This window comes from Aquila chrysaetos, chromosome 1, assembly GCF_900496995.4.
Source record: "Aquila chrysaetos chrysaetos chromosome 1, bAquChr1.4, whole genome shotgun sequence".
NCBI classification, from domain to species: Eukaryota; Metazoa; Chordata; class Aves; order Accipitriformes; family Accipitridae; genus Aquila; species Aquila chrysaetos.
Genome location: NC_044004.1, coordinates 75,680,109 through 75,703,564, shown reverse-complemented (window position 1 = coordinate 75,703,564; position 23,456 = coordinate 75,680,109). Strand labels below are relative to the sequence as shown.

At 37.5% G+C, this 23,456-nt stretch overlaps 1 protein-coding gene across 14 annotated transcripts in view; it reads left to right on the top strand.

The window, feature by feature from the left end:
• Window positions 1-21,453, top strand: part of LARP1B (La ribonucleoprotein 1B) — a 34,367-nt gene extending 12,914 nt beyond the window's left edge. For 4 of the 14 annotated variants that reach the window (XM_041122609.1, XM_041122599.1, XM_041122603.1 and 1 more), the window contains exons 4-19: window positions 205-385; window positions 1,844-1,987; window positions 4,587-4,730; window positions 4,970-5,138; window positions 8,976-9,120; window positions 9,374-9,548; window positions 10,375-10,547; window positions 11,045-11,416; window positions 13,245-13,368; window positions 14,226-14,437; window positions 14,829-14,935; window positions 15,468-15,628; window positions 15,956-16,100; window positions 17,355-17,464; window positions 17,686-17,813; window positions 18,620-21,453. In XM_041122609.1, the coding sequence (XP_040978543.1) occupies window positions 205-385; window positions 1,844-1,987; window positions 4,587-4,730; window positions 4,970-5,138; window positions 8,976-9,120; window positions 9,374-9,548; window positions 10,375-10,547; window positions 11,045-11,416; window positions 13,245-13,368; window positions 14,226-14,437; window positions 14,829-14,935; window positions 15,468-15,628; window positions 15,956-16,100; window positions 17,355-17,464; window positions 17,686-17,813; window positions 18,620-18,853 (2,724 nt within the window). In that variant the 3' untranslated portion in view covers window positions 18,854-21,453. Of the gene's footprint in view, window positions 1-204; window positions 386-1,843; window positions 1,988-4,586; window positions 4,731-4,969; window positions 5,139-5,909; window positions 6,164-8,437; window positions 8,658-8,975; window positions 9,121-9,373; window positions 9,549-10,346; window positions 10,548-11,044; window positions 11,417-13,244; window positions 13,369-14,225; window positions 14,438-14,828; window positions 14,936-15,467; window positions 15,629-15,955; window positions 16,101-17,354; window positions 17,465-17,685; window positions 17,814-18,619 lie in introns of those variants that run through there. The other 10 variants (XM_030026651.2, XM_041122592.1, XM_041122607.1 and 7 more) reach the window with 7 other exon arrangements.
• The last annotated feature ends 2,003 nt before the right edge of the window (window positions 21,454-23,456 follow it).

Here is a 23,456-nt window from a genome sequence, read left to right as displayed (position 1 = left end):
TTGTCGTGCCCTCCGCAATTCTACATCTTCAGTTAAAAAAGAAACAAAAACTTTCTTAGTCTAAAAATTCTTTTTATAGTCTTGCCAAGTTAGCAGAAAATAGAACTACTTAAAATGAGACTTTATAAAACAACACCGTTCCTAAAACTCACCTCTTTTATACCTTTTGCTATCAGCAACTGTACTGTCAGAAATAATTACCAGTATCTCTTGCAGTGTAAGACTGTAAGTCACAGTAAGAAGCCAACAAATAAAAGAGAAAAGGAGGAGAAATCTGATCAAAAAAGCAATAATGGAATCAAGGACAACCCGGAGGGAAAGCCAGATGGTCCAGGAGATAATATTAGTGAAGATGAAGCTCACACTAATAACCAAAGGAAAAAAGGTCAGTCTGGGCACTATGTGTAATGCAGTAAGTCACCATTGATACGGTTACATTAATTCCAGTTGAATGACTTGATGAAACTTTTTGTTTTGCATTTTCTAGGTGATAACAAAATATATTGCTTTCTGGTAGGAAGCTTAAAACAGGCTTCCTTTCTCAGGTTTTGGAGTGTTCTGTTTAGTCAAACAGGAATTCTGGGAAAAAAGCAGCTTGTGTCCTACTGATGGTCTGTGAAGCTCTGACAGTTTCTGGAAAATTTTAGCATGGCTGTACAAACAATTACTGTCTCTTGCATCTTTATTTCATTAACTAGATAGTGCTATGTTAATTTAACTTCATATATATGTGTATGTATTACTATATATACTAACATTTTAATTTTCATGTTTTACTATTAGCTTACACTTTGAAGTGATCACTTGAAAACTAAACCAGGTTATTAATTTCTTTTTGATCCAGTCTGTTACATTAAAAGTAAGAAACAAACCTGTATCTCATTTGGTCATTAGACTTGACTAGGCTGGAGAAACAGCTGAGAGAGTTTTAAGATATTGCTGCCATCAACTGTTTCTTTTTCTTGCTTCCCTGCTGATATTTCTTCAGATCCTAAAGACTTTGTTGTTTAGATTTCTTAATCTTCCTAATTCCTAGATTCCTTAATCTTTCCTAATCTTCCTATGTATATATTAAAAAAAAAAAAAATCCTTTATTGCTTTTAATTTTTTCAGTCTAAGTGGAAATTTAAAGCAAAGCATTCTACAGGTGCAAGCTATATTTTCCCCCCACAGTGCGGATAACACATTTTTTGTCTTTGCTTATATTTCTTGGCTACAAAGGTATGAAGCCCACAATACCAATCGAGTATAGAACAGCAAATACTGTCATTAAATAAGTAGTTAGTGGATATTTTAGGCCAGCCTACAACAAAGTACAGCTTTGCCAATAATTTTTGTTGCCCTCAAATGAACTTAATCTGAGTATCTCAAGGTAAAAATACAGTACTGCAGCTAAATTCTCAGGAAAATTTTTACCATTTGTGATTGAAATCTTTATTTTAGTGGTTAACCTGATATGTTATTTTTATCTTTAAGTTTCATATGCAAGTTGTGAAATTATATAGTAATGATTTTACTGTATAAATTCAACACTTATGTAGCTATAAATTCTTGGTAATGGAGCTTACATCTAAAAATCTGTTACATAAAAAAAGCTCACCTTCATTTCGTATATTTAAAGCTTAGGTAAGGTTACCTTTCAGTCTGAGAAATTCCTGTTTACTGCATTGATTATTGTTTAGTCATTCATCATATCTTAAAATTTCCACGTTAAAGTTTCTCCCAGTTTTTAAACTTTGAAATTAACTGTTACTAGCTCTACAAGAAGAATTCTATAGAATCTTTTCAGGAGCTGAAACCTCATGTAGTACTACAATTAAGAGTAATACATTAACTTTTCAAGGTAACAAGCAGAAATGGGTGCCACTTCACCTGGATGATGTACGGTCAGACAGTCAAGAAAGACTAGGCTCTCGAACTAGCTCAAGATTTCTGCTGGAAACAAACAAGTTAATACCTCATAACAACAGACGGAATGAGACAAGAAGTAAGTAGTTTTCAATCTCTGGGTCTTTCTACTTGTGGCAAATAAAGTATAATACCATGTGAGTAGGCCATTAGATTGGCAGTTTATGTTGGAACTTGACCTTGGCTATGGTAAGTAAAACCTAGTGTTACTATTTGCCAATAACCAGGAAAAAATAAATAAATTGTACTGTAGTTTAACAAATTTTAAATTGGAAAGTTTTGTTTAAAAGCTTACTGTCAGTTTTTTTTTTTAACCTCTTCACAAATTGATCAGAGTTGTAATGTCTCAATCGCTGACTCTGCTGAGTAACTGAGTTTGGAAACAGTCTACCTTTATAGCGTGTGCTTGTGCTCTGAATCAGAGCGGCATATATTTTTCTCTTCATGGCTTCCTACAGAGTCTTGGGCCACAGCTTTATGATGCAGAAAGTTTGGGAATAGTCTCATAAGGTGGCTGCTTTGTCCTGCTCTACTGCTGTTCCTGCAGCTTGTTGCTACCAGAGCAATTGCTTGTGGACCTACACTTAGAACTCTGCTTTGGCAGTTCTACCGATGTTGTTTTTTCCTTTAAGTTGGACCAATTCCCTCAGTTTCCCAACCTATTTCTCAGCATAGCCATGCAAAAAGTTGTACTAGCACAACAGAGGGAGAAATGCACCACATCTGGTACTGTTTCTGGTCCTCAGGTGTTCTGAATACAGCTTGTCTGATGGCAGAAATCTTAGGCTGAATGTAACTCTTTGGTTTGTGTATTTGCATTTAAGTTTTAAAACTGCAATATACATTAACAATTTAAATGTTTGCTCGTTATAATAAGTGCTGGATGCTACTGAGATGGGATTTGTTTATGAAGTCATTTTAGGAACATTGATATAAGGGTGTGATCTGAATGTCTGAGGGATGAACAGGGGCAGGGGGAGGATTTTTACTAGTGTATCACTTTCTTCAGCAATTATTTCTCAGAAACCTGATGGTCAAATGACCAGAAACTTGTAGCATGAACTCTACCTCAAGGCTCTAGTGATTCAAGACCAGTTTCAGTGTGAGAGAACATAAGACATCTCCTGCTCTTCAGGAGCATTGGCTGTTTAAATAAAAAACTTGTTTCGGTCTTAAATACACTAGCTCATGAAGGTGTTATATGTAGGACTTTTGCATGTGTCTGGGCCACGTGTGCTCTCAGAGTGCAAAAATGAAACTGATTTGGGGAAGTAGTTCAAATAATGCCTACGCATTTGGGATCTCTAAGGTTGAGGGTAGCAAGTGTGAAGGCTAAGGTCCAAATTCCCAGTGAGACACATGTATAGATTATGATATTCTAAAATTCAGAGTCTTATTTGACAGGAAGTGAAATACAGGAACTTGAATGTATGAGCATATGTATTTTGTTGTAGTGTTCATTAAAAATAGTTGCTAGTAAAACAGGATTTCTAATACGAACAAAGAATCATGTCTTTAGTCAGTCCTGTGTTAAATTTAGCAACTCTTAATTTGATCGGAGTCTGTGTTCCCAGGCATTCCTCTGACAAAGAGGTCCCCTGGGATCTGGAAGACTATCCAATTACAACGTAAACTTTAAGCAAGGGTGACTGACTGAAGACAGAAGTCTCTGAGAGTGTCAGGAAAAGAGAAACAAATGGGATGAGAGAGTGTGTGTGAGAGAGGGGTTTATTTGCTCTCATGAGTAAAGTGAGAATTACACCTGTCCTTAAGTTTTGTGGTGAGCGGAGCCAAGGTGCCTGGGGTCTGGTTTGGACGTGCTTTCTTTCCTTCCTTCCTTTCTTCTTTTCTTCTGCTTCTCTCTCACTCTCTTTTGCTATGTGCAGACCACATATTTATGTGAAAACCTTACATAGATTCTTATGGTCATCTTAGATTTGCATCTGTTATCAAAAAGGGGTTCTTAACTTAAAAGCTCAGTTTGGGGCAGGACCAGCAGAGAATAAATGATTGCTGTTAAATGGGTGGAGTCAGGGAAGTGGTAGATGGCTGCTTCTGGGAGGGAACAAGAGGGAGGCTCTGGAGAGCCGTGGCTGTGGAAATCCTGCCCAGAGCAGGATTGTCAAGAGCTAGCAGCTCTTCTTAGCTCTTTCTAGGTATGGGTGTTGTCCACAGGAGGAGACTGTATTATCATGCCTAGAAGAATTGCATGATTATGCCTTCCTGACCCAAGCTGATCATAGGTATTGTGATCCCTGAGCTGGCACCAGAGTGTCCAGTTACTACAGAAGCATTTGAGATTGACTGCCAGTCAAGGCCATTTACTTTTCTTTATTGCTAACAGCTTCTGCCTGACTCGCCCTTAGGCCTGGCTGGGCAAACCTTACCATTTCACCCTAGCAGCTTTCAGATCTGACCTTCAGCTTCAGCCGGCGTGACTGAGTCTGTGGATTGCCTGGGCACAAGCTGAGAACTCTATGTTACAAGGGACTTTTTGGTGCTAATCATGTATTCTGCAGAGTCATTTCCTTCAGCCATTCTGAGCATCCAGAAAATGGAGAGAGACACTTTTCAGTGCAATGTTTTGTGGTTAATACCTAGGAATAAATCAGAGACTACTTAATTATACTGTGATATTTAATTATGATTGCAAGTGTTATGCTTTTTTTCTCTTAAAGATTGGCGTCGTGATAGAGAAAAGAGAGATGATCATGATGAAGTGTGCAGCGTGAGAAGTGAGGGTGGCAGTGTTCGAGGATTCTCCAGAGGCAGAGGAAGAGGTAGAGGCAGAGGAAGAGGACGAGGCAGAGGAAACCCTAGAAGTATGCAAAGTAGTAGATGCTTAGCAAAAATTTTAAAACTATGTTTATAATGTTATTGTTTGAGTTGTCTCAAAAAACATACCCTGTAGCTTAATATAATTAAGTAGCTTGAGTCTTTTTAAAATCAGATGCTGAAAACCAACAGTAAAATAGCAGTGTTTATCATGCCTTAAAATATTTGTGTGCTGGACTTAAAAGAAAGACAATGAAAAAATATTATGTTCTCTTTTATTTTGCAGTGAACTTTGAATATTCAGTTGGTTATCAAGAACTGTATGGGGAAGGAACTGACCAAGTATTTCAACCTGAGCTTAATGCTAGTGTGATGTATTACTATGGTGATGGAACAGGAGTGCAGATGTATTCTGTGGATGAAGCACTTCTCAAAGAATATATAAAACATCAAATGTAAGTAGATTGTTTAATGTACAAATATTTTTAGAGATCTAGTTCAGATAAAATAATTCATTTCAAACAGTGTTTAATCCTTATTACCCATATAAAGATGGAGATTAAGGCGTTTCAATTGAACTTATTGATTTGACCATTACCAGTGTAAGTTTGAATTTATTCACTGGTGGGGTGGAAGAACTTGAGTGATGGGGAGGAATTTTAAGGAAGCTGTTCTGCATCTTGTGCTGTAGTCTGGCTCTAACTCGTATACCTGCTTTATTTATGGTACATAGACCTCTTTTTATGTTGTCATGTAACTGAGATATGGATGTCTCTGAGCTTGTGCTTTTGAGTACTGTTGGTCTGTTTGCCTATAAAGCTCTTCTTGGGTGATGTAGCTAGATGTTTCCCTTATTTGCTCTCAATTTCACTTTGAGAAGTCTTGTTAGTTTTATGTTTTCAGAGTGTTTCACCTGAAACATTTAACTGAAAGAGAGTAGTTTTGCAATGATACTTGATTTTTCAATAATCTGAAATGTTTACTTTCTCGTGTACACCATTAGGCAATGAGAAACCATCTGGAAGACTGATTATCACCAGGAGACAAGTCAAAAAGGGCCTGGAAACCACTAGTTCATTTTAAAGAGACAGTTTCCACCACTGGCAGATATTTCATCTTCTGTACTTGCAACGGCATTTCTCTGCGATGCCTTTGTGGTGGTTTTTGATTGCCCTTGTATTCCATAAAGCAACTTGCTTATTTTATTCTTGCTTCTTTTGTTACAGTTGACGCAAAAAGGAAGAAAAAAGCCTCTTTAAGGGCAGAAAGTATCTGGCATGTGGCTATCAACTTCAAAACTTCTATTGCAGTCTTTATTGTTACTTTTGCTGCCAGGCCCCTATGAGACCTGACAGTGGACATGTACCCCCATGTCAGGATAATCGGCCTGCACTGTCCTCAGACAAGTGAGGGAGGAGCACAGACACTCCACTGTTGGCCAGATTTCTGGGCATGCAGTGTAGAATCCAGACCTTCTAAGGTAGGACATGATGATGTCCCCTTCTGCTGAGAAAAATGTCAGTTACAGCATTGGTCACATCTGACTTCTGGTTGTATTTGTATTTTATTTTAGCAACAAGAGGTTGGCAGGTGTCAATAGAAGACTTGGCATGGCTGGCTAACCAGAGCCATTGGTTGCTTGTCTGAAATAAACTCCTAAGGCAGTTTGATTATGGAGTTTGCTTTCCATGAGAGAGAGGGAGATTCTTGAGCAGGTTTAGAACACAACTTCACTATTTTTATGCTCCTTCAAAAAAAAAAAAAAAAAAAAAAAAAAAAAAAAAAAAAAAAGAGAGAGAGAGATGGTTTTGTTATCTATTCACTTCTTTTATCACATCAAAAATGATGGGAAACAGACTTTATTCATCAATTACCTATTATTAGCTTCTAAATGGGGATGGTTTTGTCTGCCTTTCATAATTTAGTTATAAAATATTAAAGTGACTATGCCAAAAAGGAAGTACGTAAAGAATAAAGCTACACAGACCTGTTAGGTCTCAGAGTTCCTTATGGAGTCCAAGATAAATCAGGATATATTAGAGAAGTGAGATTAGTTTGAATCCTAGTGAATTGATGAATTTTAAAACAGTTTACCTGCTTAATAGGGAAAAATCTTAGCGACTGTGTCCAACTGAGTTGATATGTAATTACAGAAAGAAATACACTGCTATCAAGCAGCTTATGCTTGTCCCAAGAACCAGCTTGATGTACAAGAGAGAGTAATATTTGTATTGCATACAAAAACATCTTTAACGTTTTTAATTACAGGCTGAAGTTGTCAGCCTGAAAAGTTTCAGTGCTTAGCAACTCCTCAGTCTGCAACACACAGTAGAACTCTATGTAAAGTCCTCTTTCTTTAAAAAAGAAAGAAAGAAAAGTTCAGACATGCATCCAAGTCTGCATCAATTCAAGAATATCAAAGGGACTCTGAGGAAAATGAAAAAGAAAAAGCTGGAGGGGGTGCATGTGTGTTTAGGTTTGTCCCTCTAGTTGGAGCAAACTTGTGCGTTGTCTTCATTTATCATTAATGGTCTTTCACATTCCTTTTTCTAGAGTGATGGACATCAAGTGAGGCAGTTTGAGTCAAGTTCAGTCATTGTCCATTTCTGCTTGTGGAATTTTTAACTAGGTGAATCGTTACAAGATTTTACCTTTACTGTATGACTGTAAAGGTAACATTAGTAAAATGTTGATATATGGCTTTTGTGCTTGCTTATCTTATAGATTGGGAGGGGAAAAGAAGTGTAGCAGTTCAGAACAGCAAATAGGATATTCTTGAAAGAAACCTTCTCTTTGTGCACAGTTGCTTCACTGATCAGTTTACGTAGCTCTGAGCGAGAGCTTAATTCTCCGAAAGCCTTATTCTCTTCTCTGCTCTGATTTAATGGCAGTGTTTTCATTTGTCGTATGTCTTACTGTCCAACTTTGAGACTTTATATTCATTCTGTCTTGGAGCTGAGTGTTTCATATAGAGAGCTTTTGCTTTGAATTTCTTCAGCTGCCAAAAAATTAGAGAAAGAAATGGTATCAAGCTTCTCGTTGGGTCAATGATGGCATCAGAGTCCTCTCCTCTTGGTAACTTTGGCCTTGATCCCAACTTCAGTGGAGACACTTAGCATTTTATACTTTGTTGAAATTAGAATTAACTTTATTTACATTTGCATGTGCGGTTTTTGGTGGTTTTTTTTTCCCCTCAGCGTTTTAATGCTCTCTTGTTTTATTTTTGCACTATCTCTATTTTTGTGTCATAGAATTTTAATTGCTCTCCATTAAATATTTCACTATCTACATTTTCCTGAACCTGATAAGGAGTAGTATTCCTTGGATGTAATATGCAAAATCATGGTACGATGTGTAAACTCTGTGAAAGGCCTAGATTTTAGTCGTCATGATTAAATTGTTTTTTTTCCACTTTTTCATAGGATGTTTTCTCGCTCCCTTGCTTTGTGTGACAGATCATGAATTCCTTACTTTTTCTCTTCGCGAAGTATAAAACATCTTGACACCCTGATCATTTCACAGAGCAGCTTCATTGTTTAAGAAGATTTGTCTTTCTACTATTTCTTTGTCCCTCATCTCTCTTGTTCTGTGGTATTGTCAGATTGCTGAAATGGTCCTTGTCCCTCTTCTCTTTATCCACTAAACATCATCTCTTCTTCTAGACTTTACCTTTCTCCGCAAACTGTTGTGCCTTTTGGTACAGTTTCATGACAAATACAACATTACTATTTTTGTTTTCTCATCTTCCCACAAGCATGCTTGAAGTAATGATTCAGAGTACATGTATGTGCCTCAACACTCAGATAGGATACTTAAACCTTCTAATGTACTGGAAACTGGCAAAAGAAAAGATACAGTTCAGGATGAAGGTGCACTGATACTGCTGTGTGGGAAATAACTTATACCCTGACTGTAAGCAGTAGTTGTCCTTCATCTATATGGAGGCTAAGAGAATGTTGTTTCCTTCTGTTCATGTAAGTAATAAGGGAGGGGATGGGTGAAAGAAAAATCAAGCATAGTTTTTCCTTATGCAGTTCATATGCACAAATGGAACAAGGCTTTGATTTATACCCCTATGTACTGTACTGGATCATAAGTCTTTCTTAACGTGTTGAGTATGCATGCTGTTCTGTAAGTCTTGCTTATAATGATACACCTGTTGAAAGAACAATTTTGTTGATGCCAAAGTATGCTCTGTTTTTAATGGAAGACTTTAACAAGGAATCTCTAAGTTGCTATTTTAGGATTTTCTTTAACCTATAATAGGCTCATATTTGTATGTTTTTCTGCAGTGAGTATTATTTCAGCACAGAAAATTTGGAAAGAGACTTCTTTCTGAGGAGAAAGATGGACCAACAAGGATTTCTGCCTGTTTCATTGATTGCTAGCTTCCGTCGGATGCAAGCTCTCACTACAAATGCTGCACTCATTTTGGAGGTAAAATAATTCAGAAGTTATGTGTGTAGAAAGTTGCTGCTTTGATTTTCTACTACCATTTAAAGTCAGTGCTATGAAGTTAAGGAATATTTCTGTTTGCAATGACAAGGATTTTATAAAGAGGCTATAAATGGCAAAGTTTGTGTTTGGGTTTTTTTTTCTTTTTTCTCTTTTTTTTTTTTTTTTTTTTTTTTTTTTTTGGATGGTGCTGGATACGTAAAGTTTTTAAAGTTATAATATGCTTGTCACACAGGCCCTAAAGGACAGTACAGAAGTTGAAACTGTGGATCAGCGGATAAGAAAAAGGGTTGATCCAGAAAAGTGGCCAATTCCAGGTCCTCCTCCTTGCAGTCTGCCACCGACTGATTTTTCTCAGCTCATCAATTGTCCAGAATTCATACCAGGCCAAATTTTTGGCTCACATACTGGTAAAGGATTTATTTTATAGAAACATAAGTTTAGGACTGTCTATCTAGCTTAGGAAGTTTGCCTCTTGATACTGATTTCATAACAGAAGTTGTACATTCAGTAACAGTTTATTCAGCTGGTATGCCCGTCAGCCTTGCAGTTGCCAAGTCACATGGCTGGCATGGCTGATGTGAAGTAGATAAAAATGTTGCTTATGTGTTAAGTGCCATGACCATTATCCAGAATACAGTATGATGGACTACAGTCCTTTAGTACTAGTAGTAGAAGTAGTAATAGCAATCTTCAATTAGTCATAAAATCTGCTTCATTTTGGTAGCAGCTAAAAGTTAACTCTTTATTTGGTGCATCCTGGTTTTGGATGGTGATCTCATTCACATTATTAATAGGGAGATGGCTTTATTTGCTGACAACCCTTGGCAAGGAAATCTTTTACTAAAATGTTGGCTGGAATTAAATGGGAAGAATGAAGACTGAGTTAGGCACCCGTCCATAGAGCTAGAGGATGGTGTGGAGAAAACATGTCCTTAATGATGCTGCCTTTGTTTTCTGAATAGCACACAATTTCTCTCAGACTGTTAGAAACTTTCCACGTAAATAAGTTGCTAGAATTGAACTTTTCCTAGAATGTTGAGTGAACTGTGAAAAGCCATCTCCTAAAAATGAAAAGAAATTCTGCTGCTCAGTGTTATATTTAACCAGAGAGGTGGAAAAATGGTAGCTGTGGTTAGAAGAAAGACTAGCGAAACAATTTAAAAAACAAAACAAAACCAACAACAAACCAAAACAACCCACAACAGGAACTGAACTACTGTTTTCCACTACTAGAGTCTGCACCAAGTTCTCCAAGAATGGGAAGCCCACTCAGTCCAAAGGAAAACACTGAAATGAATAATTTTCAGACAATGTCTAAAGGATTGTCTACAAGTTTGCCTGATTTGGACTCTGAACCTTGGATAGAAGTGAAGAAGAGGCATCGTGCATCCACGGTCAAACTAAAGGTAAGATCGAAAACCTTTAAGTTATGTTTAAATAAACAAATGCAAAACCTGCCAACCTTCAGATTATACTTTAAACCAAGATTTTTTATGTGTTAACATATGTGATGCTTGATAATGCGATATAGTTAATGTGCGTACTTCTCACTCTACCAGACTTAGAATAACTAAGTGCATTTAAAATCCTGATCCAAAGCTCACTAAAATGGAAATACTGCTGGTTTGTTGTTTGGGGTTTTTTTTTTTTTTTCTGCTGAGGGACAGTTGTACCTGTTGATTATTGAAAAATATATTGTAATGTGCATTGAGAATTGTTCTAAAAGGTTATGGCAGAATTATTTAGAACAGTAATTTACTTAATAAGCATCTGAAAGTGGCTGTATTGTTTCTAATTCCCATACATTTCTTTATTTAAAGTGTTCTATCGTGTTCTATTTGTCTCCCATTTGGATAATCACTATCCCATTCAAATATAAAATGCATCACCTTTTCCAACTTAGGAAAGCGTTCCTATACCTGATCAAACATCAGATCCACAACAGCCACCCCCGCCTCCAGAGGAACAAGAACAAGAAGAACTTGATTTTTTGTTTGATGAAGAGATGGAACAAATTCAAGGTCGGAAGAATAAATTTACTGATTGGTCAGACAGCGATTCCGATTATGAAATTGATGATCAGGACGTAAACAAGATTTTGATTGTAACACAGACACCACCGTATATGAGAAAACATCTTAGTGGAGATCGTACTGGCAACCACGTATGCCGTGCAAAAATTACATCAGAACTTGCCAAAGTTATTAATGATGGCTTATACTATTATGAACAGGATTTGTGGATGGAGCAGAGTGAAAATGACACTATGATGAAGGTAACTCTCTTCATTTTTGACCTGAAAACCATGCCTGTCCAAACAGTTCCAAAATTAATTTCAGCCATCTGCTATGTAATTGTAAAATGCTACGCTTTTTTGAAAGAAAAGTGACAGTAGTTGGATTTACAGGTCTGCTGAATTATCTTTATTTTGATAATGTTGTAAACAGTTGAAAGCAAAACCAGCAAGTTTTTCTTGTCACAGATTTGACCAAAAACATTGAATGAATATTTTTTAGAACTATTTTAAATGTTTTGGAGATGGTTCAGCTTTTCCAGTGTTTTCTTGTTCTATGAATAACTTGTTTCAAAACATTTGCAAACCCCTACCAGAGGGGAAGGGGGCACATTTCTGAGATGAGATAGTAAGAGGGGAAGGTAATACAGTAATTTTAAAGTAGTTTTATATTAAGGTTCTGTTTGCCTTGCAGCTTGTTAGAATGATAGCACTGTGAGCAAATGAAACTTTGGATTGCATGCCTTATTTTATTATAGAAACCCTTTTATTTCCTAGCCTGTACGTGGGCCTGTCTTTGAGGCTTTCAAAACTTTACAAGGAGATTGTCAGCTTTGTGATCTTTTAATTTTTTTTTTTTTTTTAAATTACTAGTTTTTAAAATATAATAAGCTGTAAAATTGCAGATCAGTTGAACTCCAGGACTGTATAGGCAGAGGCCGACATGGCATGCTGCAGTCCTGTCACTTGCTGCTATTGGTTTAAGAAACCCTTTCTTTTGTGCGAGCAAGCCTGGCGAGTGGCATGTCTGTAGGCAATCCCGCTGTATCACTAGCAGATATTATGTGTACAGAAATACGAAGTTACCTAAACACTAAGTGGTGAGGGGAAGGAGCTTTATCTGTGTGTAAGGACAAAGGCGGGCTGTGGGGTGGGCGGAAAGGGGGAAAGTAGCTTAAAGGACAAAATGTGGGTACAAAAAAGAGCTGACAAAAATAGAAACGTATGCTGAGAATAAGAACAAGAAATAAAGGTAGAATTCGGAATATGGAGCTTTTATTACAAAGGAAATGGACCGAGAAAACCAGCAAACTGCAAGAGGACAGTAAGAAATAGCACACAGCAAGAGAAACCATTTAAATATTTTCTTTGTTGTTGTTGTTACGTTCCTGACAATGATTTAACCAAGATTTTTCACACACAGCGTGCACACACACACATGTCCCACCCCACCTTCAGTTGAGTAGGGGCATGAGTAATTTGAGATGCTGCCACACATTTTGGGAAATCCTGTCCTTCTGCAGTTTATGCTACTGATTCAAAAAAAAACCAAAAAACCAAAACCACAAACCCCAAACAAACAAAAAAAACCACCCCAAAACAAAAAAGCTGAACACTTTATTTACAAATACTGGCTTTTCTTTAGGTGTAGCCTGAGGAAGGGAGCACAGCCTCTTCTGCTCCCCCAAATTGCTAGGACCTTCCTTGGCATGCTTACTGCAGAAGAAGGATGGCTTTGGGCTGGGCAAGGGGCAGGATCTTGGTCATTTCTATTTCTTATTTGTCTATGAAAATTTGCGTGTAGATGGCCTTGCTTGCCTCCATTGGTCCATTTGTTGGCATAACTGTCTCTTTTAGCTAGTGCAGTGGGAGCTGCATTAGGTTATATACAGTGTTCACGGCAACTTTTTTACAACGTGTGCTAGAAACTCCTTCCATCTTCCTTAAAAGAAATCTGTACTGGCTGTGTATGGGTAGTTGTGTGTCAATTCTGGCTTGCTTATTTTCTCTTTTATGAAATTTACCTGTTTCTCAGGGTGATATACATTATCATGCTTTTTGCATTTACAATTTGCTTTCTCTAATTCAGCAAGAGATTGAGAACTTTAAGAAGCTAAATCTCATTAGCAAGGAAGAATTTGATAATCTTGCACCAGAACCAATTGCTGATCCAGCCCAAGAAGTTCCTCCAGGACCTCCAGGGTTACAGAAAGTTAAGTAATACATATTTGGTTTTAGAATTTCTGTAATAAAGAACAATTCTGTAGGTGTTTTAACTCTTTCTGCCTGTGTAATATTTTAATTTTGGTTTGGTCAGCAGTCTAAAGGGCTTTTTCTTTTTCAAATTGCCAACTGTTCATCAGGAACGTGGTTTCCATTGAATTAGAAGAAGCTGGTACTAGCACTTTTCAGGATACATAAGAGCATCAAAAGACAGTGTTCCATTTTCGTGTCACCATATACCAACACCAGGTGCTTTTTGTGTAACTTGTCATTTACAATGTGTAAAGTAATAGCTAGTGATGTGAAACATTTTCTAGAAACCAGTATTTTTACGGGAAATAGGGATAGAATGAAGTGAGATTAGAAGAATTTTCTACTTGTATCATAACCTTTCTGAGCAGTCACAATGTCCAAATCTTATCTTTTGAGGTGTTTCTGATTACAGTAGTATTATTAACATTCACTGGGATACATGCTAATAGCATCTTTACAGTAGTTGAAGAAAACCACCTCACTAAACCCACCACCTCACCAAAAAGCAAGAACGTGGTTATGCTTTCACCAATGTTTTTTCCATTACTTTGCTAGTGTAGATAGACAAGAACAAGCAGGTAAGAAAGAAGTGGGTTTAAATTTTCTGGCAAAGACATGCTTGAAACATTGTTTCATAGTTTTGAGCAGTTTGTACTCCTACACCAAGTGCTTTTGTTAATTTGGTTATCCTTTGGGAATGATGTGGTTCACTTGAAATTAAACAGGCCTTTAAGATACTAGACACTAGGGGAGCTTAGGCTTTGAAATCCTAAGTCTCTTTTGAAAATGAATGTTTTCTCCTTCCTGCCTACAGGTTTAGCAGAGGAGCTGGCTTGTAATTTGTTAAGTACTGAAGTACCTCCGACAGCAGCAATAGCTCGATCGCTGCCAACAGCAGTTCCAGATTCCCCCTGCGTTCACCCTGGCTTCACCCCACGAACACCTCGCACCCCGAGGCTACAGGATCCCAACAAAACACCCAGGTTCTACCCTGTCGTTAAAGAGGCACGATCCATTGACGTAAAGGTAAATGGAAAGATGTAATATTTTTTTTAAAAACAGGAAAAGCCTATAAAACTCATGTCTGTGCATACGATTTAACAAGAATGAAAAGGCAAAAAATGAAACGCTTGTACTTTGTTTATCTTCAAAATATTTACCATATTAATTCTTTTTTATTTCTACAAAATGGTTTCTGAGTTTTCTTTGTAACATTTCTTAAAAGTCCTTGCTGAAAAAGTGTAATGTCTAAAGATTTTTAATTTGTTACATAAGACCAGTCTTTAGGTTACGAAACTGGAGTGTTGTGACTTTATAATGTGTTAGATAGAATATAAAATTTTTAGAATTTTGTTTTAAGAGGGAGGAAATGATTGAAATCAAATTATGGAAATAAATCCTTCATTTACTTTTTTAGACTCCCAGAAAAAGAAAAACACGACACAGTACAAATCCTCCCTTAGAATGCCACGTTGGTTGGGTGATGGATTCCAGAGACCACAGGCCAAGAACTTCCTCTGTGAGGTAAATTTTTCTTTTTTTTTCATAGAAAATTTGTTTGCAATATCATTAGTTCTCACTGCTAATGGAGAAATAGGCTGCAATAAAAGACAACTTTATAAATACAGTGGAAGCAAGAAAAGAGCAACCAAGAAAGACAAAAACATAGAATACAAGGCTATTCAGAAGTAAGCTAGCTAACTGACTATGTTCACAATGTCGTTTGTTGATCCATGATATATTGGCGGTAATACTAGTTGAAGTACTGATGTTAACTTCAGTGATTTTTGCCTTTAAGTGGTCATTTAAAATCACGCATTACGGTAATGTTTAATCATCCAAAACTGCCTGTTTCTTGACATATTAGCAGAGAGTCTGATTTTCTTGAGGTGCACCTGAAAACAGATGACTGGGACCCCAGGCATGCATTGTAGTGGTCATCAGGTGACTGTACTATTCTGACAGCTCTTGTGTAGATCAGAACGGTTGAAAACTGATTCTGTAGAAGAGCACTGTTTATAGGACAGAAATATGTGGTTTTTTTTTTTTTCTTCAGCAGTTCCAATGCTTCGCCTTCAGAAGGAGCTCCACTAATGGGAAGTTACGGGTGTACCCCAAATTCTCTTCCAAAATTTCAGCATCCTTCTCATGAACTGTTAAAGGAAAATGGCTTTACTCAGCAGGTGTACCACAAATACCGTCGAAGGTGTCTAATGGGTAAGTCGTTCAATGCGCTTCCTAAAATTTTAGGTAGAAGTTACCACGTGTCATCTGATACCAGTTTTCTCCACATTGTTCCTCATCCTTAATTTTTCTTGGGAAAGGAAAGCAAAATTTATTTGATGCTTCTATTTTATGAACTCTGCTTTCCATTTAACTTTACATTCCCTGACAAAAAAATTACCCTCAAATTTAAACTTTAGTTACTGGAAGACCTTGTGTGTATGTATTACTAATGGAAAAACACTTGAAAATATGCTGCTGAAAAATGAAAAAGAGCTTTTTTTTTTTTTTTTTTTTTTTTTTTTTTTTTCCCCCTTCCAGAGAGGAAACGGTTGGGAATTGGCCAGTCCCAAGAAATGAACACACTTTTTCGTTTCTGGTCCTTTTTTCTGAGAGATCACTTTAACAAGAAAATGTATGAAGAATTCAAACAACTTGCTCTAGAGGATGCAAAAGAACACTACAGGTATTCACTTTTTCCTGGAAGTTAAAAACTGTTGAGGTCTTACCATTCGTTTTAACGACTGTGACGTTCACATATATCTGCAGTGAACATTTTTAGTACTGGCTTTGACTCTTTGTAAATCTTTAAAATAGCAGTCTAAGTTATTTTAATACCAAAAATCTGTTTGCATATATTTGTGCTTTGCAGATGTATAGCTAAAGGTGCAGCATTTCCTGATTTGTAATCGGTCCTGAATTCTACAAAATCCTGAAACTTGTTGACCATGACAAGGCAGCTCTATACTTACTAACACCCGTAAGATTCTTCCTTCCTTAGGTGAAGACATCCTTAACCTCATTCAACTTGTTCAGACTGCTTCTTGCCTCTCAGAAGTACCAGAAAAATGACCGCAAAGGAAATTACCACTGCCCCTTTAGCTCTTTGATATTATTCCCTTCCTTTCACCCAGTTCCCCCTACCTCTATTTCTCTTAGCCAAAGAGACAAGGCAGCCTGATGTTTTGAATGCCAAATGAGGAAGTACTGGCTATGGAAATCCTGAAGTTCTGAGGTGGTGTCTGAGACGGCGGAGCGATAGTTCATAGGGTGCAAAGGTGGCTTTAATAATACCTTGTGTCTCTGCTCTGAGCTTTTTTGATGCTCTGATTATCCAAGGATACATTTACCAGGAGAAACTTCAGAAGGCTCTTAAAGGGACTAAGGTGGCAGCAGGTAGATGCGGGACAGGAGGAGGTCCCAGCTATCTAGAGGCCCAAGGCAGCTCTGGTGACGGTGTGGCAGCCAAAGCCAGAGTGTCACTTAAACACAGAGCCAGAAACCCTGGCGCTGGGGTGCGCGGGAGCTGAAAGGACACCGAGTCCTGCCCTACACGTAGGGTTTTGCACTGGTGGTGGGTTCGGCTGACTTTTGGTCCGACCCACTATGGTTGGTTTTATGTTGAAACTGTTTGTGTATACAAACATACTGAAAAGGTGAAGGCATTTGTCTTCATTTTGTACGTGTGTGTGGTGTCTGTAGTTAGTAAGTTGAAGCTGTGGGACAAACCTGATTTTCCTAAGTCAGTGTTGATTATTTGCGAAGATGTTTCAGAACAACACATCGATAAAAACTGATGCAAAAAGGAAGTGTTTTTTTAGAAGAAGGGTAAAATGAGACTGCCATTTATTTAGATGCAAGGAGAGACTGAAAGCTTGCATCCTTCTGAGGAATGAGGAGTGTATGTATAAGATTTTTATACCTCTTTGTTCTGTTACAGGTATGGATTGGAATGCTTGTTTCGATTTTACAGCTATGGCCTAGAAAAGAAATTCAGGCAAGAAATATTCAAGGATTTCCAAGAAGAAACAAAGAGAGACTATGAAGCTGGTAATTATCATAGGCCAGTCCCTGCTCACACCGGGGTAACTTTAGTTGGGAGATAATCCCAGTTCCTTGGCACCGACTTGTTAACTAACCCAAGAGCAGCTTTTGTTCATGTTCCTTTTATCTTGCAGTTCTCTTAACTGTGTAGTTACCAGTGAATAATTTAAGTTTTTAATTAAATCTGACCTTTGTAAATTGGTAAAATTCTCTTTTTCCATTATTAGGTCAGCTATATGGACTGGAAAAATTTTGGGCTTATCTAAAATACTCTCAGCACAAGACTCCAACCATTGACCCCAAACTGCAAGAATACCTTAGTAAATTTAAGAGACTGGAGGACTTCAGAGTGGATGTGAGTTTTAATACCTATTTTAAATAGATATTTGGTGTACGAGTATTTTTCCTGCAAGGTAAACTGAGAACAGTACTTCATTTCACAAAAAGGCAGCTTTACAAATCATGTCAATGACTAGAAAAAGCATGATTAAAAAAAATTAAATTCAAATGAAAAATGCAGTTTTATGCTACACATTCTTTTTTGAACCAAAGTATGGTGCTGAGATGTGGTAGCTAACATGTAAAAGGTGGTGATCCATTTCCATTGTGTAATGAAATAAATAGCAAAAAATAGTGTATTTGTCACTCGTAAGACTGATGACTTCTATACTGTTTAAGAATTTGGCAAATGAGTTAATGGCCGACTGGCATTTCTTAATGAACTGTGACAGGCATTGTCCTTGCTGAGACTTTATGTGCCAAATTCAACGTATCCTTCCTGTCGAATGCTGAATTCCTAAACTGTGTGAGTCCAGAGTATAGTGCTGCCGTGCTTTTCATAACTGGGTTATGGTGCGCTACGTTACCATCGTCCTCTATAATCCTCCATTTTGTAGGAGTTGTGGCAAACATTTGGGCAGTGACAATTAAATAATGCTGTAAGACTGTTCCAAGTCCTTAATACGTCATGTACTTGCACTTCTAGCTAAATGGCCAGGAAAGCTTTAGAATATCATCAGTGAGTTGTAACTAAGATTACTAGGCCTAACTAAGGGCCTAATTATGGAATGCTCTGTCTTTTTTGATCCTATAAGTATATGAAAAGGCAAATACCTGGCTGTACAGAAAAACGTTTAACAGGTTGCCAATGTTTATTTTCAGCCTCCTATTAGCGAAGAATCTGGCAGAAAGAGACCGGTTGCTGCAACAGGTGAGGATTCCGGTCATCGCAGACATCAGTCCAATTCTTCTAAAACGCTTCTTGCCGCTAAACCCACGGCTGCCTGTCAGTCCCACGCACAGGGGAACGTTACCAGTGGGAATATTGTGCAAGTGTCCATAGGCCGTAATAATGCTGCCACAAAATCTATAGAAAGTGACATACCAGAAAAATAGACTTAAGACGAGCTTGTGCCCTTGAGAATCAACTTTTACATCACTCTTAATTTGGAGATCTTCAAGGCGAGCCAATCTAATACATGATTAAAAATGTATGGGAAGACAAAGGATTGGATTCTCTTTCTCACAGGATTTAGTTCCAAAACACTTACCCTAGGAGAGTTGCTTTTGGTTTTGGGATCATCGGAAGGATCCTAGGGAAGATTCTTTGGCTTCAGTATTGCTTTCCTCAAGCTTTTGTTTACAAAGAACTGCATTCCTTGCATATGCAAAAAATACTTTGGGGATGCCTTACATTTCAGCTCGTATTTCTTAAAAAAAGGTATGACATACCCACGTTATTTACTGTGCTTTCTTTACCCCGACTTGCCCGTTATTTGTATTTTACCAAAGCAAAAAAGAGGACGTTATATGTAGAATTTTAAATGTAAAGGAAGGATTTATGTGATTGGTTTGCTCTTGAATCAAACTATTAAAAAGTATGGTTTTGTGCAAAAGCACTCTCGAGAATGTGCAGCTATATATGAAACTGCTTTTCTGGATTCTATTTAAAGACATAGTTTCTATTTTTTTCAGGGTCTCCATAGTTAGTATTTTATTAAGTATGGAGTTTGAGTGGACATAACTGGGATAGTTTTGCAGGTATTTCCTTCAGTACTGGTTCTTAATAACTCAAGCAACAGAAAAATACAGGGGAAAATGTTGATTTCATAGTGTCTTAAATTAACATACAGCATCTACAGTTTGTGCAGGTTGTTAAAATAGCAAACTATTCAAATTATTCTTGGCTTGAGAGGTGTCTTCATTTGAATTCTCTTATGATTATGAAGTACTCTCACAGGAGAGGCATAATTTTTAAAAGTGGCATATTTCAAGTAATAAAAATGAGTTTGGAGGGAAACAAAGTATTCATTGTAAATTTTATTTTTTGCTTTATTTTGCAATATCTGAATGAAGTTCTGCTTAAATTAAATTGTGCTAGCTAAGCCTAATTAATTTCAAACAGGTTTAAATACAATTTCATTGAACGTAAGTTATTCAAATGCAAATCCATTTCTGCAGCTGAAAGACAGGGATGTTTATATCCTGTAATTTCTTAACAACTTCATTATTTTGTTTTTAAATACTCAAAAAGACCTGAGTGGGTAACTTCTCTCTTCCAAGAGAGGGTAGGTGAGAAAAATTTCAGCTTTTTGTTAGCTAACTGCAGAAGACTTCAGTTAACTTTTTTAAAAAGTTACGTCTAGCACAAATGCCTTAATCCTTGCAGGTGTCCTAACTGTCCTAACTGACTGCACAGCCACGTATGGGCTTTTAAACTTGTATCAGATCTCAGAGGTTATAAAAAGTCCATTAATTCTTCAGTCATTGTCTTGTGAATCTCAATGAAACAAATTACAAATGTTTGCATTGTAAAGGGGTATATGTTAGCAGTGGCCTTCCCAACAGTTAATACAATTTCAATACAAAATTGAGCCTTTTGTAAGAAGTGGCCTGTTCTAAGTGAATTTAAATGAACGCATACCAATATTTTAGAGTAATATCCTACAAATATGCTGAAGTGACACATCTCAATCCTGTGTTTGATCCATGCCTTTTGCTATCCAAGAAAATGATGCAAATGTAAATTTGGATTTAAATTGTATATACAAGTAATAGATTTAAGATATTTCCTTTCAATTTTTCATTGGAAAATGTGCAGATTAAGCTTCTAGTGTGTGTAATTTTGTGATATCTTGACAAATTTTATAAAAACAACAAAACCAAAACCCTAATAATGTTGTATATCAACTTTTTTTTCCCCAAAGTGTGAAGAAAAACAACTTGAAAGAATGTAAAGCTGTAGATTTGCATGTGAATTTCTGCTGCCTCTGGTGCACTAAGGTATTGGGGAAACCCAGCCCAGTAAAGGCTGAAGTGGTTCTTGGAATGTGAGCCAGCTTTCTTCAAGTTCAATATTGATCTTTTTTTCGCATGACTGGGTATTTGTCAAAAAAAAAAAAAAAAAAAGACAGGTGAATGATAAATATGGCTGAAAGTGAAGAGAGTGAATACTTTACCTGCTCTCTGTCCTGTTGGCCTCTATACAGCTACCTGCTTAGACAGTGTCCCTTTATTTAGATAGACAAAAAACCATCCATGGCTCTGGCTGCCTCCCAGGAATGCCCCCTTTCACTTCCCATGGGCTTGAATCTTCCTTCTCTCCCCTTGCAGACAGGTGGAAAAAAATTATACTTATGTTACTGCTGTTTGCACACTGAGCTGAGACCAAAACTGCTGCATTTCAGAATAAACCCCAAAGACTTTGCTGGCTAAGCAGCTTGTTTCTCTACATGGCTTAAAGTGGTTAATCACCTTTCAATAACTGGCATACCTGTGGCAGAGCCATAAATTTGTCTTGGAACAAGCACGTAGGTGTCCAACATCCTTTCCGATGCCTTTTAGGTCCATTTAAGCCAACCTTCCTTTTGTCTGTCTTAAGACTGGTTGTGTTCTAATAGTAGTCTATTACTAAACACTTAGCAAGTCTTAGACCTTTCCTTGTCTAGAAATTCTCCCATGTGCTTATTAAAGAATTTTGTTTCGGTTTGCCTTCATTTCTTCTGTTGAGAAATGACTGTACAAATATTTCAAAACACTACCCTCCCTAAACTCAGTAAGATTTTTCTTTTGTCATGCTGAAAATATTGGATTCTAAAGGCTTTTTAAAAAGGGAAGGAAGGCAAGACTTGATCGCTTTTGTTCCTGAGGGAGACCCGATCATGTTTCCCTATGATGAGCAGCAGTAGCCTGTCTGCATGACTGATGCTCCTGGAGTTTAACAGGGATTTGGGTTTCTGTGGGAGATAAAGCATTAGAATGAACAGAAACCAGTTTGTATTCATAGCAGCCTCTACCCTGCAGACTTTGCTTCAGGCATCGCTGCGGTGCTGAGGTGACAAACTACTCTCGGTTCCAGATGGAAGAAGAGACTAAGCGTTAGCCAATGTTCTTTTACTGACAAATCCCACAGCTATGCTAGGCTATACCTGTCATCTTAAAAGCTTTCTTCTCTGCTGTTCTCAGCCTAGACAGGTTTGGGGTTTTTTTTTTTGCGGGGGGGGGGGAGAAATGCAGTTCCCTTTGTGGAAGTGTAAGTTGCAAACACCACTATGAAAATACAGCAAACAGACCAACCCCAAAACCTAACATCGTAATGGACTTACAGCTTTTAACTTGTCTAAGGTGTTAGTGTTGTATGACCTAAGTAACAAGAAACTTCGGAGTACAACTTGAATGGCAACATTATACCATTTTAAAGAAATCTAATCATGTCTTGTTACCACTTCCATGGTAGTGCCTTGGTTAGTACCTTCAAAGCTGGTTAGTTGTTTCTTTCTAGTTAAAAAAACCACTGAATCATGCCTTCAGATGTGTAAAAGTAAAGGACAGTGATTTCACTCTCGTGAAATGAGAAAGGGAGTTTTTATACAAACAGTAATTGAATGCTTGTGGTGAAGTGACAAATCCAGACTTGCCACCGGAACTTCACACCTCCAAAAGGCTTTATTTTCAGATGCTTACAGCGTGTACACTTGAGACTTTGCCCAGTTACCTAGAAAATGTGACAGGTCAGTAAAATATGATCGTCACAAGAAAAAACCCAAAACCCCTACCCAAGTAAGCTTTGTAACCTGAATGGAGAGAATTTGATTTATTTGTGAATTTTGGAGGAAAGCTGCAGTGCCAGACTAGACCTCTCTGAAACACATTAAAGTTGCTGCCTTCTGGTACAGGAAAAAAAATACCCAAAACCACAACACTCCCCAAAGAGAAAGGGCAAGGAATGCTTTGGGTTTGTTTGGGTTTTTTTGTTTGGGTTTGGGGTTTTTTTAAGTTTTCAAGTAAACAACCCTTCACCTGCATTTGAACCAACCTTGGCACACACATTCTACGAAAGGCAGGCTTAGAAACCCAATCTGTAAATACCTGGTAGTAAACATTCACCTTTAACTATAAATTAGAAGCCAGGGGAAGGATTTGCCAGTACCATTCATACTTAATTATTTATTTAGTTTCCATATTTAAGGAAGCCTTCAAGGCCAGAGTTACCTTATTACTAGTGTCAAGTAGGAAAAGGAGAAAATAGCCAAAGCTACAGCTGCAATTGCATCATTCCATTCGTGCCTGAAAGAGCAGTCAGACAACAGTGATGGCAGGGTTTTTCCCCAGAGCCTACGCTTTGGTCTGCAACATTAAAATGGGAGAGAGCCAAGACTGCAAGAAGGACTGACTCTGAGGCCACAGGACTTCATCACAAACACACTTAGTAAGTGAACTTAGCAACACTTTGGTACTGAGTTGCCAAATTAGCGAGTTACACTGCATGAAAAACGACACAGCTTTGTCCTAAAAAAATAAAACCAACCCCAAAGCAGAGCCAGGAAGACCATTGTATTCAAAGTACTAGGTCTTGATCAATATTTTGTACTACTCCACAAAACAATGCATGTATTTCCTCGAGGAAATAAAACCCCCCAACCTTTTATTGTAGGGAAAACAATTATCAAAGAGACTCAAAACAAAGCATAAGGTTTAACTATTCCTCGACCTTTACACT